Source organism: Coptis chinensis, chromosome 6, assembly GCF_015680905.1.
Source record: "Coptis chinensis isolate HL-2020 chromosome 6, ASM1568090v1, whole genome shotgun sequence".
NCBI classification, from domain to species: domain Eukaryota; kingdom Viridiplantae; phylum Streptophyta; class Magnoliopsida; order Ranunculales; family Ranunculaceae; genus Coptis; species Coptis chinensis.
In genome coordinates this window covers 76,748,780-76,766,436 of record NC_141461.1, presented here as the reverse complement: position 1 = coordinate 76,766,436, position 17,657 = coordinate 76,748,780, and the positions used below count along the sequence as shown (strand labels likewise).

The 17,657-nt window shown below is 37.1% G+C and overlaps 1 protein-coding gene and 1 pseudogene across 2 annotated transcripts; both read right to left on the bottom strand.

Moving 5' to 3' along the window:
• Positions 1-1,139: 1,139 nt before the first annotated feature.
• Positions 1,140-12,255, bottom strand: LOC147494552 (uncharacterized; annotated as a pseudogene). The gene is made up of 6 exons (XR_015199980.1): positions 11,931-12,255; positions 11,785-11,850; positions 11,583-11,659; positions 2,822-2,951; positions 2,605-2,730; positions 1,140-1,476 (listed from the first exon to the last, which is right to left on the bottom strand). The product of XR_015199980.1 is annotated as an uncharacterized LOC147494552 (transcript).
• Positions 12,256-14,434: 2,179 nt separating this feature from the next.
• LOC147494551 (uncharacterized) lies at positions 14,435-14,905 on the bottom strand. Its single transcript, XM_086568173.1, has 2 exons — positions 14,725-14,905; positions 14,435-14,610 (listed from the first exon to the last, which is right to left on the bottom strand). The coding sequence occupies exons 1-2, from the start codon at positions 14,903-14,905 to the stop codon at positions 14,435-14,437; spliced, it is 357 nt and encodes a 118-aa protein (XP_086424299.1).
• Positions 14,906-17,657: the final 2,752 nt, after the last annotated feature.

Here is a 17,657-nt window from a genome sequence, read left to right as displayed (position 1 = left end):
AGCAGAAAAATTCTGAATGAAAATTAGAGTCTACTTTTGTAGAGATTTGGGCGTGGGGAACCCATAACACATCGTCGAGTTTTGGTCATCTGTTATGATGCTAGGGGACGTAAAAGGATATCCTGTCGGTAATAACTGTGCTAACTTTTGTACGCCAAAAAAAGAAATCAAAATCAAAATCCTGTCGTGTAAAGCAAATGTGATGTAGCACCACTCCAACTCAGTCAAATCTTCACTTCACCTAACCATGAAGTATGAATGTAAACTAAATCATAATTCCTAAAATTAATGTGAAAAAAAACTTGCCATGCTTATTGAGCACTTTCCAGGATTGTCATTCCTAAGAACATCTTGAGTAATATCAACAATTTGGTGTTTTTTCAACTTCAAGAAAATCACATATTGATGAAAACACCTAAAAAACACCAAATCGGCCAATATTTGGTTTTGGGGTTTAGTGCTTTTATCAAATCACTCACGCGTGATTTTGCCAAAAAACCGTCACGGACTTAGGCTTCTAATTGGACTTATATGGCGGTTTTGTGAAAACTGTGTGCCAAAGATTGGGAAAGAAAAAAAAAGAAACAAATTTATAATGCGATACATGGCCCGGTTTTTGTCAAAACCGCGTGGACTTGGGCTATCAATTGAGGGCTTTAGTGACGCGGTTTTGGAAAACCAAAACCGCATGTGCTATATGACACGGTTTATCCAAAACCGCGTAGTTTGATGTCAAAAATTTGATGTTGCTCCTAAAGTTGCTTGGTGTTTTTTTGGTTCAAAATTTTGGTGTTTTTTTGGTAGCTCTCCTAAGATGCTCTAAACTATTTAGATTTTACTAAAATGAATTTTTCCTTTTTCTACCCATTCTTGCCACTAAAATCAACATTTGTGATATCATAAATGATATCATAAAAGTTCAGGTAAACAAATGATATTATTGGTAAGCAAACATTTATCATAAAGTGATATCATTGGTAAACAAATGATATCATTTGTGTCCGATTGGTAAGCAAACATTTTTTCAGGTAAACAAATGATATCATAAAAGTAGCCTACTCTATTTATTTTTTAAGTATGGAACGCTACTACTCTAAAATGTAAATAGAGTAGGATATTTCTATGTAAATCAACCGATCTGAACCATGTAAAATGCTCATAACAAAAACTGGATACCCATAAAATCTGGAACACTCTAGTTTCAGCAGTGAATCGAAATATTATGACCACAAGACATGAGAAAACATACGGAGGCTGTGGCTCAAAATTTCAAGTGAGAAAAGCTTTTGATATTCTCACTGAAAAGCATCGGAACTCCGAATATATAAAGCCTCAGCTGATGATCATCTTGTCAAGGAAAGCCGCTTGCTCTGGAAAATACTCCGTTAATTCGTCCTTGGTCACCCAGACATGATCCTCACTATTTCCAATCCTAAACTTGTTGGTAGCAATTACTTGGGACTTGAAAAAGAATCTCTGAGGAAAACAAACCAGAAGCATTGAAAAAAAAGGAAAGGTTAAACAGTGTCATCCTTCGTTATCGAAAAAAACAGTGTCATCCTTTTGAAATGAAGGCCATGGAAAGAACAAATGTTGAAGTCACATGACTTATTGGGGAAATCAAAAGTTGCAATGATATATATCATCTGTCTGTCTGGCATTGAGCTTTTCCTATAAGGAAGTACACAGTAAAGATTGCACATTACAGAATCTCTTATATAATGTTCGATCTTTATCATCTGTCTGTCTCACATTGAGCTTTCCCTGTAAGGAAGTACACAGTAAAGATTGCATATTACAGAAGCTCTTATATAATGTCTGATCTTTATCATCTGTCTATCTCCAATACAGAATCTCTTATATAGTGTTCCTAAGGACTTGTTTGGTTTAGTGCTGCTAACAGATGAACTCATCTTGCCAGTAACATTAAGTTGCTGACCCATTATGCAAAAGGTATGACATCACAATGAAATGTTTTGTCCGCTTATAGAATTGCTAGTTCAGGCTCTATTTCACCATAACACAAAAGAAGGACCAAATATAGAGATTACTAAATTCCTCAGTTTTTTAAGAAACTCTATCTCCCTCCATCTTCAAATCATCATATGTTGCTGCAGTAAAAGAGAATTTTGCCAAAAGTCGATAACAGATCCTCAAAGCATCATTAAGGATGCATAACTATGACTTTCAACCTAGACTATTCTTCAGTATGCAAAGCAACAACTGAAGTAACAAACTACACCTTTGACGTATCTACTATTGTTTCTTTTTGAGAAAGAAATTTTAACATTGCAAACCAATAATAGCCTATGTTACATGGACACGCCAAGTTCAAAAAATAAATCGTGTCGGATACGTATACATGTGTCCGTGCCATGTGATATACCTCAGTGTTGGATATTCACAGCGTCAGACACTTCGTATCCGTGTCAGATACAGGCACGCATATCCATGTAAATTTAACTTAGATAATAGCAGATCATATAGTTTAGAGGAAAAACTTAATTTGGACAAATTTATAAAATCAGTGGTAGTGATAATATGCATCTTAGAAGCATCCAAATATCCACTTAAACGCATCAAATAAAAATAAAATAAACATACCTTAAAGGACAGAGTATCAGGCATATCATCCGTTGGTTGTATCACCATATGACCCATAGGAGCGTTCCCAACGAAGTATGTGTGGGAGAGGTCTCCAAGAACTGATTTTAAGGCTGACTCTGCACACTGCAATATACAGAGTTAAAACTTGAAAAGATAAATAAATAAATAAAAAATAAAAATCGAATGAAACCAACAAACAACAATGGACTTTTACCTTACGAAGTGTCTCTTCAGTTTCATAGACCTTTTCCGGAAAATGCCAAACAGGATTTCCACCTGGACATCCATACGTAGCACCATAGAGGAGAAGATAAAGTCTTCTGTCAAGTGCTCTCTGTAACGATCTAAACAAAAGCAAGGAAAGGAACGATTAGCAAAAGAAAACTTGAGAAACAAAACTGTTACATTTTAACGCAAATATGAGCTTCCAAGCTTTTGTCACCACGTCATGGCGTAAGGTACAATTGCCAAGAATTATTGAGTCATATTCCTAAACAGCACGCACATTCATTATTTATGAGTCATATTAGCAATATGACAACCTATAAGTTACAGGTAAGTAGAAGGCACATGATCAGCACCACGTCCAAGTAACACATACCCCAGACACAGCTACAAAACACAGAGGGTGCCTCAAAACCACCTAACCTGCTCAATATCATCTCTTAAAAGGGAATAATATTGTCTAACAAAAAAAGTTTGTTAACGGGGACTTCTAAGGGGAGATTTTAAGCCTTAGGGGTATTTTAGTCTTTTAACAAAAAACATAAAAAACATGCAAAAAACAAGTGAGTTTAGGGTTCCTGAAGCCGTAAACCCTAGCACACCAGCTAGGATTTGCAATGAGGGAGAGGAAGATGAGAGTAAAACACCCACAAATGAGGATGAGGATATGGAATTTGTTAAGTCTGTGTTACTCAAGAAGTCACGGAACTGGATCTTTGGAGATTCAGGAAAAAGCTTGATATGGTAGAAACCAGGGAGAGAGATCCAATTATGGATGAGGCACTGGATATAGCATTACAGCTATCATGAAGCACCAGCGAGTGACGAAGAGGTTTCGACTACAGCAGAAGAGGTGAGCAAGACAAAACAAGATGGAAACTTTGCTGCCATGAAAGGTAACTCAGTGAACACAGAAGGAAGATCTACTGCTGCTGTCGAGCAAGAGGAGAATATTGAAAAGACTACGATGGCTTCAAACACTAGAAGTACATGGGCTGAAGTGATTGGGAAGACAGCTGCTGGAAGAGAAGAACTGAGCTTTATACCACCTACCATAGTTAATGGGAAGCCAATCATTCACGTAAAAAGAGTCATAATTTACTGCCTTTAACAAGAAGTTTGAAAACTTGGTGGTTGGATCATTTGTTGGTAAGAGATTGAACTACAACTATGTAAAGGAAATAGTTAGTAGAACTTGGCGTCTAAAGAACTTCACGATGAAACCTTATGGGGACACGATGTTTACATTCCAATTTGAGAAGGAAGAAGATCGGAAGGTAGTCCTGGATATTGGATCCTTTCATATAGCAAGCAAGCTATTTGTTGTAACGCCGTGGAAGTTATTTGTGGAGGCAGAAACAAGAGAATTGAAGACGATTCCGATATGGGTTGTGGTCAAAGGATTGCCAATGGAAATGTGGAACAAAGCTGGGTTCAGTCAAGTGGGGAGTGCAATAGGAGTTCCGATGTTCACAGATCGACTCACAGAGAGCATGGGCAGAACCTCATATGCAAGACTTTGCATAGAAATTGAATCAAAGTGTGCATACCCAGCAGACATTCCTGTAGTATTAGATCAAAGACGTGCATACAAGGTGTCATTCGAATACAACAGAAAGCCCCCATGCTGCAAAGCATGCAATGTATTCGGACATACTGACCAAACATGCCCGAAGAAACCCAAGTCTGAGATGGAGGGAAACAAAGTTTGGTTGAAAAGAGAAACAAAACCTGAAGATGCTAACAGAGAGTCTAAGGAAGAAGGGGTTTTGAAAGAGGCAGCAGACAAAGAAACAATAGGGAAAGGAAAGAGACAGGAACTAGAAGTACAAGAGGTGCAGACCATTAATGATGAGTTAGGATGGGAGTCCCCAACCAAAAAACACAGCTGCAAACCCAGGAGCATTGCAAGTGAAAAGGAAACAGGTGGAGAAGAGGCTACAGGCCAAGGTATGAGGATAATAGAAGTTAGTGAGAACTCAAGTACAGCAGAAACACAAAAAAGGGGAGACAGAAAATGCAGAAGAAGTGAGGCAAAGGATTCAGCTGCTGCAACATGGGGACAATAGATTCAAGCACTTATTCATAACAAGTGGAGAGACAGAAGATGGTATACAAAAGAAAGATGCCATACCAGCAAAAGACACCAGAGAAACATCAGAGAGGACTGAAACAGTTAGTGGTAGCAGAAAAGATGGGACTAAACTTAGTCCCAGTACACATCCTCAACCCCTTTAATGATAAATTTTGCTTGTTGGAATATGAGGGGTTTTAATAGAGCGTTTAAGCAAGTTGAAGTTAAACATATGGTGAGAAAATATGACATCAGTATAATGGGATTGGTAGAGACAAGAGTCAAGGAGAAAAATAGAGAGAAAGTAGCCACAAAAACCTTCACTCAATGGCATATAGACGACAACTACAATGGCAGTGAAGGGGGAAACATATGGTTTTGCTGGGACCCTAGGGTATGTACAGCAACAGTCTTAAAGAAGGATACTCAACACATAACTATGGAAGTGGCTACTATAACTGGGGAGGAGTTTGTGATATCAGTAGTATATGCTAGCACAGAGATGATTACAAGAAAAGAGTTATGGAGAAGCATTATTGAGTTATCGTGCACGATCCAGAAACCTTGGAGGCTTATGGGGGATTTTAACTCAATTCTAAAACCTGAAGAGAAAGTAGGAGGATTAGAAGTAAGGCCTTATAACTTTACAGATTTTATGAATTGCAGCACGTCAGCTGGGCTAGTTGATATAAAGTTTAAAAGGGAATCTATTCACATGGAACAACAAACAAGAAGATCGGATTAGCTGCAAACTGGATAGAGGATGGCAAATGCAGAATGGATCGGTGAATATGGAGATCATGAAGCTGAGTTTTTAAATCATGGCGATCTCAGACCACACCCCCATGGTAGTCACTTGATGATACAGAGAAACCAAAAGAAAAAAATCATTCAAGTTCTTTAACTTTTGGTACAGAGAAAAAGATTTTCTAAACACAATTGAAGAAGCTTGGGGAAGTGAGGTAGTGGGTAATCCAATGTATGTATTCATGAGAAAACTGAAGCTCACAAAGGCAGCGCTAATACAGTGGAACAGAGAAAGGGTTGGCAACATAGTGAATCGGGTACAAGAAACAAAGAAAGAGATGGATCGGGTGCAAACAGAACTACAAAGCCAGCCTCGGAACAGAGTATTAATTGGACAAGAAAAGGAAATAATTAAATCCTATGTACAAGCAACCACATCTGAGGAGGATATGTATGGGCAGAAGTCCAGAGATCAAGTGATAGGCTCGGGAGATAACAATACAAAGTATTTCTTCAAGACTATGCAAGCAAGAAGAGTTACAAACAAGATTACATGTTTGAGAGATACTATGGGGAATGTCATACAGGATTTTAATGATATTGGGACAGATGTGTGGACTTCTACAGAGAACTCTATAGTCCTAATCATACATAAGATATGGACTTCTCAATTTTGATGTAATTGAGCCAAGACATCAGATATGCTCAATTAACCATGAGGAATTACAAAGAGAGATGACTAGGGATGAAATAACAGAGGCTTTGGCCAATATTGGGAATGATAAAACCCCGGGTAGTGATGGATTCTCTTCTTTTTTCTTTAAATGCACATGGAGTATCATTGGTGAAGACTTCATAAAGGCAATTATGAACTTTTTCCTCTCTAGTCAGCTTCTAAATGAGGTAAATGCTACTTGCATCACACTCATTCCTATCACTATCAGACTACAGGCCCGTTGCATGTTGCGGAGTAATGTACAAGTGCATCACTAAGGTAATGACAAGAAGAATGAAGGACATTATGCCAAAAGTGGTTAATCTTAACCAATCAGCCTTTGTTAGTGGGAGAAGCATTCATGACAATATCTTGTTATCTCATGAGTTAATGCACAATTACCACAGGAATGAATGCCCACCAAGGTGTGCTGCAAAGGTAGACTTGAGGAAAGCTTATGATTCAGTAAGATGGGAAGTAGTAGAGTTTGCACTGAGAAGAGTTGGGATGCCAGAGAGATTTGTTAAATGGGTGAAAGTGTGTGTTGAGACAGCCTCTTACTCTATTATGATAAATGGATCGTCCTATGGGTACTTCAGGGGAAGGAGAGGGATCAAGCAAGGAGATCCTATGTCACCATACCTTTTTGTTCTTGTCATGGACTTGTTCACTGAAATAATGCATCATAGTGTGAGGGAGGGACTTGTATAAATTACATTATAAGTGTGTAGATCCAATTATTACTCACTTATCCTTTGCAGATGATATAATGGTGTTTATGAACAGAGATATCGGCACGGCCATAAAGCTTAAGGAGAACCTACAAGTATTCAACAGTCTCGGGACTGGAAGTGAATGTACAAAAAAGCAATGTTTTCTTTACTGGAGTGGATGATATCACAAGTACAGACACAGAGCAAGTTCTCTTTTCTCCAGAGGAGAGTTGCCAGTGAAATATCTAGGACTTCTACTGATCACTACAAGATTAAGGTCCGTAGACTGCTGCCCTTTAATTTCGAAGATCACTGGGAGGATACAAAGCTGGAAAGGAAAGTTGTTATCTTGTGCGGGAAGACTACAGCTGATAAAGGCAGTGTTGAACAATCTCAGTGTATTTTGGGTTGCGGCTTTTACATTGCCTCAGAAAACTATTTGATGACATCAATAAAATCTTAAGGAACTTATTATGGACTGGACCGGATTGCAAGCAATCTCATGCTCTGATAGGGTGGGAAGATGTGTGCTATCCATATGAAGAAGGAGGATTGGGGATTCGAAACCTCGAGAAGGCTAATCAAGCAGCAACCATGAAGCATATATGGAAACTTATAAAGAAGGCCGACAACTTATGGGTACAGTGGGTTCATAAAAACCTAATCAAGGGGAGGGGTCTATGGCAGCTGAAAATACCCAACGACTGCTCATGGAGCTGGAGGAATATGCTGAAAATGAGAAAGGAAGTGTCGGGCATCGTGCCTCATTAGATTGGCAATGGAAGAGGGACTAGTTTCTGGAATGAACCGTGGCATCCTTTTGGAATTCTTCATGATAAATTCCCAACAGAACTGAGGTATAGATCTAGCTGCAACCTGAATGTCAAAGTCTCAAACTTCATTACAGATGGCAAATGGGAGTTTCCACAGTACATCAAGATCCATTTATGTGGAATAATTGAAGTACTCGAAGAAGAAGTGGAAATAATGGGGGAAGGTGATAACATAGTGTGGTCTGCTTCTATAAATGGGAAATACAGCATGAAAGAAACTTATGAGAGCTTAAGAGATGAAAGACAATCAGTACAATGGCATAGAACGGTGTGGTATTCGAACAAAATACCACGTCATTCGTTCATCGAGCATACAATGGCATAAAATGGAGGGTTGAAAACTTTGTGGAAACTAAAGGAGCAGAAGGTTGTTGCAACTGACTTGTGTGTTTTCTGCTGGAAAGAGATCGAGACAGAAGAGCATTTGTTTCATAACTGCCCTTTATCGCATGATACATGGAACATGCTACTGAAACACATGGGATTTAATAGGCAGAGAGAGTACATGGCAAGGGGAGATTTTGTGGGTTGATTCTGTTATAAGAGGCAAAGGAATTCAGCAAGATGCAGTACGACTAGTGTGGAATGGATTTAACTACTGGATATGGAAAGCGAGAAATGAAAGAATTTTTGAAAACAAACATGCTTCTGCAATTCAGTTAGTGAGATCAGTGATTGAGGACACAAGAATCAAGCTACTAACATTGGCTACAAAGATGGAATGTGGACCAGCAGCAGACCGATCCATGGACATCTGGAATGTCAAAATACAGGTTCAACAAAGGTAACAGAAAAGATGCACGTGGCAAAAGGCAGAAATGGGCATGCATAACTTAAACACAGATGGAACTCTTCAAGGGCTGTTAGGAGGTTGGGCAACAGTCATTGAAATGAGAATGGTGAAGTTTTTGGCGGCAAGTCACGGAAGACCAGCAAGCATTCTATAGATTTAATAGAATTGCAGGCAATGGAGCATGGAATGAATATGGCAATGAGGCATGGAATCAGGAGGATCAAAGCACAAACAGACTCCATGGGTGTAATCACTTTCTTAACAAAGAGGAGTCACCATCCTTGGCGCCAGAGAAGATGATCAGAAGCATTGAAGCATGAAGGATTATTTTGAACACTTCAGAGAATCTAAAAAACTAGCTGATGCTTTAGCTAGCAATTCTCCTACAGCTAGTCATGTAGATTTAGTTCCAAGCTCCTTTTCAGAAGATGTAAAGAAAATCATATATGATGATGCAAGGGGTAAACAATATGTGAGAGAGTAAGGATGTAACAAACTTTATTTTAATTCTAATAATAAGGGGTAGGGGACCTCTCTAAAAACTAGGGGTGGAACTCGGGTGGGTGGGAAGGTCAAGTTGAGACATAATCCGAGCTCAACCCGAGTTTCAAATGCTTCAACTCGAGCCCGGACCAAGCCCTAGTCAGTCCTTAAATTTTTAATCCAAGCCCTAATCTGACCAATTCGGGTTGGGTCGGGTTATATCGGGTTGGTCAAATTTCTCGGGTTTTTTTTGGAATTAGGAGGTAAAAAACACCGAAATTGAAATATTCTAATGAAATAAAAAAGATTTGATTGTTTAAAAAGGAAATTAACCTTGTTGATTATATTATTCTATCTAAAATAAAGATTCTCAACCTTATTTTTTACAAGAATAGAAGGATTGAAATATATGCGTACATATATGCACACGCGGACTCGGTTTTTCGGTTTTTGATATTCTAACCCAAGCTCAACCCAAAACCGAAGGGTTTTGATTTTACAAAATCAAGCCGGACCACCGGATCTGACATATTAGAGCATCTTTAGGAGTGATACCAACCTAGCATCAAACACCAAATTTCCAACAATTTAGTATTTTTTCAACTTTAGGAGAGTCACATGTTGATGAAAACACCAAAAAAACACCAAACCAAACACCAAATTGGCCAATATTTGGTTCTAGCTAGCATCAAACACCAAATTTCCAACAATTTGGTATTTTTTCAACTTTAGGAGAGTCACATGTTGATGAAAACACCAAAAAAATACCAAACCAAACACCAAATTGGCCAATATTTGGTTCTAGCTTTGATGCTGCATCAAATCACTCACGCGGTTTTGCCAACACCGCGTGGGCTTGGACTAGATTGTGGGCTTCAATGACGCGGTTTTGCCAAAACCGCGCAAGAGATTAAGAAAGAAAAAAAATAAAAAAGTTGATCGCGCGGGGGTTTTTGAAAAACCGCATGGGCTTGGGCTTTTAAGATGGGCTTCACTAGTGCGGTGTTGGAAAATCTGCTTCATTTGATGTCGAAAATTTGATGTTGCTCCTAAAGATGGTTGGTGTTTTTTTGGTTTGGTTCAAAACTTTGGTGTTTTTTTGGTTGCTCTCCTAAAGATGCTCTTAATCCAGAACCAACAAAAATCAAGTTTTAGTCCATTGGGCATGGGCTAACCCGACCCAAGTTCCACCCCTACTAAAACCTAAACTTTGCCGACCAAAAAATAATAATAATAATAATATTGTCTAACAAATTGAAGATGAGAAATGAGCAAGGTGGTATTGTCAAGAATGAATCAAGAATCCTCAAACTGCATAATCTCAAACCTAAACAGGGTAGATCTTTTATATTAATAATGAAACTAGGATCCTTGAACCACATAACCTCAAACCTAAACAGGGTTGTCCTATTTATATAGATCCAGTCACTACATTTCCAGTCCATTTTTCATAAGGAGAAGTTTCAACATGCAAACGAAGGAAACTGGTAGTAAGGGGTCTCAAGCACTAAACAAATAACATAAACTATAAACTGCAAATTGTTAGACAATTCAATTAGGATTTGGATTATGTTGTCTGGGAGTTGGTCCTAGTTATTTATTTCTTTGAAGCTTAAAGAAACTTATTTCTTAACTAATGTTGCTCCCTTCTTACTTAAGCTGAAACTGTAGTCCATTGTTTCCATTAATACTATTATGCTGCTTGTTCCACCTTGAGGGTTATCTTAAAAGGCCGCCAACACTGGTTTAAGCAATTAAGCACATCTCCTACTGAATGGGACTAAGCATTATGTGATGGTTGTGCTAAATGCCCCAGACCGTACAGACGCTAACATACCCTGGTCAACCATCACAAGTAGGCTAGGCACCTTCCCAACGTCCTTATCCCACACTAGACAGGTAACCCATCCACCAGCCGTCAGGTGAAGCGTCTAAGGTGCCGACTGGCTCACAAGTCACAAATGTAGACAGCATTAGCAATATCAAGACGAGTCTAGTCCCAATTGTAAAAAACTGGCTCATAGAAGGATGATGTATCCTCAACTTAGCCACCCACAAGGTGTGGGGTTACTTATAGGACAGAATCTGGAGAGACCCCTATCTGATGGTACAAAGGCACTTAGTACAGCCATCACCCTCACAAGGAGGCTAGGCACCTTTCAATCATCTTTCAGGAAATAAAAATAAGCTCTAACATGGTAATAGGATAAATTCATTGTATAGAAACTTGAAGAAATAAATCACAAACTTAACATGGACCTAGTGTTTACCTAGGAGAAAGTTTAACAATGTGACATATACTCTTCAAAGAGAATCCGAAATGCAATTTAGAGTTATACGTTTAAGTGAGTAAGATTATTTAGAAGAAAGCAATATAAGAACAAGTTGGTACCTCCTATCATTGTTTTTTTGTCAGCTTCAGTGACTCGTGGAGCTGGTACATAGTCAATATGGTAGTCACCTTTTCCCTAAATCATGAAATGAAACTAAGAATATCTAAATTTGAGCAGTAGATAACAATCACCAAATGTAATAAAAAGTAAACATTTACAAATGCAAATGAAGTTATTATTATTATAAATAAAAAGAAATACCTAGCATCAGACTTGCCTAAAACCTCGTCTGGGTATTTCCTCCGATATTGTTGCGTCCAACGATACCTGAGCGACAATAGCAAAACCTTCTGTCAAACAAATTGAACAGAGAATTAAATAAATAAAGAAATCTGAGTGCTGCTTACGAGAATTCTTGAAAAGCGTAAACAGCGGGCTCAATTTTGGGAATGACAACAGGTAATCTCTCAAACAAAACGGACGCCACTATCTTATCTGACGATGCTGACGTCGACAACCCTACTACTCTTCCCGTTCTTGTTTTTAGAGAATGAAATAAAAATGCAAACCTACTCCGCATTTTTGTCTCTTTGGTTCGTCTGTTCATCAAAAGGTGTTAATTGGACCTGGTACAGTTTTAACAAGCTTTTGGGCTTTCTTCATTTTATTTGGGCTTATTACGTCCAGCCCCGATCTGGACAATCACTCAGAGAGAATAATAATAAGTCGCCCTGGGCAGAATATCCGAGATCCAACCGTCCCAAAATTAAAAACAAAAAGAAAGAGAGGGAATGTGAGTTTGTTTTTTTTATTTTCGGACCGTTAGATCACACATCCAACGGTCTCGGATCTCGTCCTAAGGATATCCTTGGGGTAGACAAACTCTAATAAGTCACTTATTCCAAAAGAAGTTGATATTTCTTTCTTTTATACCGGAAGAAGTTGAAGATTCTTTTCAAAATATGACAAGCGGGACCACATTAGTGGCCGCCTATTTCAGGAGAAGTTGAAGAGTCTTTGTGGAAAAGAAACTCCTTAATACTTTTTAGCTAACCATCGTTGTCATACCCTTAATGAATGAAGCAGATTTAGTTAAAGAGTTCTAAGAGCATCATCAACGCGTTGTTATTTTTTATTTTCAATGTGACAGTTGACAATTTTTATAGCAATTTCCGTCACCAACGCGTTGTCAAATGATCGTTTCTATTTTAAGAATTGTCAAAAGTGAAGCCAAATTGGTTAAGAAAATAGAAATGGTTCGCACGGTAAAACTAGACCCGTCCAAGATTACGCACAGGAAAACTAGACCCGTCCAAGAGTAGAAATGTGTGCACAGTTCTACTTTAGCCGTTCAAACATTTTTTTTTTTTTTTTAATAAAAATTAAAAGCGGTTCGATTTTTGTACCGTTGGAATTAACGGCTATATTAACGATTTATATTTAGTTCCGATTTGGGGGCCTATATATATTCCATATATGTTTAACTCATTTTTCACTAATTCACTTTCATCTTCTTCTTTCTTCTTTTATTCTTCACCAAAATCACAAAATGTCTTCACAAAGATCACAGAGGTAGAGGAAATAGAGGTGGTAGAAATAGTGAAAACCAAAACCAAGAAAACGACCAACATACCTATGTTCAAGGTCGTTCAAAAATTTCCACAACTATTGAAGATGAAATTTTATGTCATAGTTGATTTTTATTTTGAAGATGCAGTTGTTGGAGCGGGCCAAAATAGGCATGTTTTTTTTGAGAAAATTGCTTGATTAAATGAACAAGCGTATGAGCCGACTTGGTCATGCAAATCCAAATTTAACCGGTGGATTGGTTCAAGCGCATTTTCACATCATCCAACATGCGGTAAATTTATTTCAAGGTTATTATGATCAACAATTGAGAATGAATGCTAGTTGTACTAATGCGGATGATACAATGTCACGAGCTCGTACTATATTTTTAACTGTTCAAAAGGAACATTTTAAATTTGAGCATTGTTATTGGATTTTAATTTTAAGTCCAAAATGAAATCATTTATATCAAGCTAGAAGTGATAGTAGTTCAAAAAAACAGAGAACCACTTCTAGTAGTGATGTTAGTGGTGGCATCAGTGGTGGATCAACCGCTAACAATATTGGAATAGCCAATATTTCGTTAGATGAAGAAAGTCAACCATCGAGGGAAGTGTCCGGATCAGAAAAACGGCCAAAGATATCATGATACTTGATCTAAGCAAGTTTAGCGGTATTCAACTGACATTTTGGGAAGCTAAGCAAGCAGCTATCTATCGTAAGTGGGTTGAACAAGAACAAGGTATTCCTGCTGCTCCTTCTATTCCTAATTATCCAACCCCTCCTAGTCCATACATTCCAACCCCTCCTAGTCCAAACATTCCAACCCATTATTCTCAACAGTTTGGGTCTTTTTCTTCTTCTGGATCAACAAACAGTGCTAGTCAATCTCGTGGTACGCAACCACGCTCTCCCAATCCATTTCTGAGGGATGAAAATGAAGAATATGAAGATGATGATTTTTAGTTATAACGTTTTTAATTCCAAGTATGTTGTAACGTTTTTAATTTCAAATATGTTGTAACATTTTTAATTTCAAGTATGTTGTAACGTTTTAAATTCCAATTATATTGTAACGTTTTTAATTTCAAGTATGTTGTAACGTTTTTAATTTCAAGTATGTGCAAATCTTATTCAACAAATCACAATCTTATTTAAACAAAACAAACTTGATAAAATTACAACGAGAAAATCTGAAAGCACCAAAACTTGATGAAAGTACAGTTAACGAGAAAATTCAACTAAGACAAATCAAACTTAAACAAACATGATGAAAGTACAATTAATAGAAAATACATAAAGCACACTTAAAAAACACAGTTAACAAACTTAAACAAACTTATTAGTTGTTCCTTTGGTTGTGGCGTGCACCATAACGTGCCCAATGATGTTCAACCAGATCATTCTTCAATTGTTGATTAGTAGCTCCACAACGAATACTTAATGTCCTGGCTACCATGTTTTGCACAAGCAGATGGTCATTACTCTGCATCTCAACTTCATGCCGCAACCGTTCATCTGAAGGTGGTTTCCACTTTGGAAGTTATACATTACGTTCATTCTCAACAATCATGTTGTGAAGTATAATACATGTCTTCATTATACGGAATAGAACTCCTCTATCCCACTAACGAGCAGGCCTGCTAACAATTGCAAATCTAGCCTGTAAAACACCAAAACCACGTTCCACATCTTTACGAGCTACTTCTTGCGCTTTTGCAAAATTAGTATCCATAGGAGTAGCAGGAGATGGGATTGTTTGAATCAGTGTAGCCCATGGTCGATATATTCCATCAGCAAGGTAGTAGCCCATATTGCAAGGATTGTTATTAACTTGATAAACACAAGCCGGTTTGTTCCTCGACTAAATTATCAAATAAATGAGAATTATCTAACACATTAAGATCATAACACGATCCAGCCATTCCAAAGTATGCGTGCCAAAACCATATCTCCTGGTCTACAACTGCTTCCAAAATCAGAGTCGCTTTTCTAGCATGGCCCAAATGAGTTCCATGCCACGCAGTTGGACAATTTTTCCATACCGGTGCATACGGTCTAAACTACCCAACATACGGCCAACCGCGTTCTTCACTTCATCGCAAAGCAAGCGTGTTACATCTTCTTCCGTTGGGCTTCTCAGGTATTGTTCTTCAAAACAGTTGATAACTGCATTGCAGAAATGATGAAGTGATTCTCGGGCCGTACTCTCAGCAAGTTTTATCCAGTGATCTATTGAATCAGCTGGACAACCATAAGCAAGCATCTGTATTGCAGCTGTCATTTTTACCAAACCCGAAACCCCATGCAAACCAAGAGCATCACAAGAAGGCTTAAAATATGGATCAAAATTAGTGACAACTTCCAATATATTGTTAAAAAGTGGTCTTCTCATACGAAACCTACGACAAAACTTACCTGTTTTATAAGTTGGTCTATCAGCAAAATAATTAGCCACCAACCGTTCATGCGCACCAACACGATCGCGGTTAGTGTATTCTCTACCATTAACAAATCCACCCCATTTTGGTACAGATAAAGCGTTGAAAGCCGGAATCATTGACGCCACTACAACTGCATCACTTTGCATTTGTTGAACGATTACAATATTTTCATCATCATCGTTGAAAATTAGTTCACTTACTCTTTCGCACCAATTGCTATTATGACTAGAACCCATGACAAAATATAAAAAGTTTGATTGATGAGAGGAGATGAAGAAATGATGGATGCTTCAACTGTGATTCATCTGTGATATATAACGTAGAAAGTGGAGGGAAACAATGGGCGCGAAAATAGATTGGCGCCATAAAAATGGGGGGAATTGATGGACGGGACAACTTGTGCCGTTTATAAAAGAATCATGTCTGCACGGGACAACTTTAGCCGTGCGAAATGGAAACAAGAATTTTTCTTATTTCGCGTTGGTACTTGATTCATTTTTGACTTTTTTGATTTCCTAAAAATGCTGATGTGTCACAATTGCAAAAAGCAATGCGTTGATGATGCTCTAATGAAGCAATACTTTAATTGTATCAAACATTTAATTAGATTAAACAGTTACAGATTATATATCAACACATCTACTCTCATTTGCTTATCTGACGAACAAAACATTGACAACCCTACTCTTGCTGACTCCGGTCCCGTTTTTCTTTTTAGAGAATGAGATAAAAATATAAACCTACTATGCATTGTTCACTAGTGAGTAAGAAGTGAGAAGAGTTTGTTCAAGAAGAGTTATTGGTCCATTTAATTGGGCTTACGTCCAGGCCCAGTCCGGACACGTCAATCCATGAATAAAATTGGCAGCTGGTAGTCACATCACGTAGACTTTGGGTCAAAAAGCCAGGATAAACTGCCAAGACAATTAGACAAAGACTACGAATTCAGTCTTACCAAAAAAAAAAAAAAAAAAAGCAGCCCAGTCTTTGGGGAAAATAATTTATTTGATAATTGTCATATACTATATTTAAAGAGTTCTAGTGAAGCACTACTCTGAAATTATCAAATGTTTTATTAAATTAACGTGTTCAGATATATATATATATATATATATATATACCAAAAAAAAAAAAAAAAAAAAGCAGCCCAGTCTTTGGGGAAAATAATTTATTTGATAATTGTCATATACTATATTTAAAGAGTTCTAGTGAAGCACTACTCTGAAATTATCAAATGTTTTATTAAATTAACGTGTTCATATATTCATATATATATATATATATATATATATATATATATATATATATATATATATATATATATATATATAAATAATTTATTTGATAATTGTCATATACTATATTTAAAGAGTTCTAGTGAAGCACTACTCTGAAATTATCAAATGTTTTATTAAATTAACGTGTATATATATATATATATATATATATATATATATATATATATATATATATATATATATATATATATATATATATATATATATATATTAATTTGTAGGCCGTGCATACGATCGATTATTTTGAAAACATTTAGATTTTTTTTAGAAAATTAGGAGTTTAGGACTACCATTTTACTCACTAATCCGATCCGTTTTAATTTTCTAACAAATTGTTTTAAATGAAGTTTTAATTAAGTTTTAAAAACCCGTTTTTTCAATTGAGAGAGAGATCATGTTTTAATAGGATAATAATTATTGTTTTAATTAGATATACTAGATTTTCTCTTTTCAATAGGAGAGGAATTCCCATTTTAATAGAAGAATGATTCCCCCTTTAATTAGAAGTGCTAGAATTTGTTTTAATAGGAGCAAAATTCACGTTTTAAAAAAAAAATCCGTTTTTTAAAGGTCCTATTACTGACAGACCCCAAAAAAAAAACAATTATTACAAGTATGTCATTGGTCCCAAAAAGTCCAAAAAAAAACAATTATTACAAGTGTAACATTGGTCCCAAACAATTGAATTCGAAAATCCCAAGCTTAAAACAACCCAGGGTGTCGTTTCATTTGTGAAACCAACAATATGGCACACACCGTTTGACTAAGTTTCAAACGCAAGGTGCCAATATCGTTGGATTAAGTGCCAAACGACTTGGCCGCC

What these genes read in the sequence shown, in the direction of transcription:
- LOC147494551 (XM_086568173.1), bottom strand. Translation starts at nt 14,905, where the DNA reads ATGGGCTACTACCTTGCTGATGGAATATATCGACCATGGGCTACACTG. An exon ending in AATTGTTAGCAGGCCTGCTC is followed by an intron (nt 14,611 to 14,724) that starts GTTAGTGGGATA and finishes AACCACCTTCAG; the next exon opens with ATGAACGGTTGCGGCATGAA.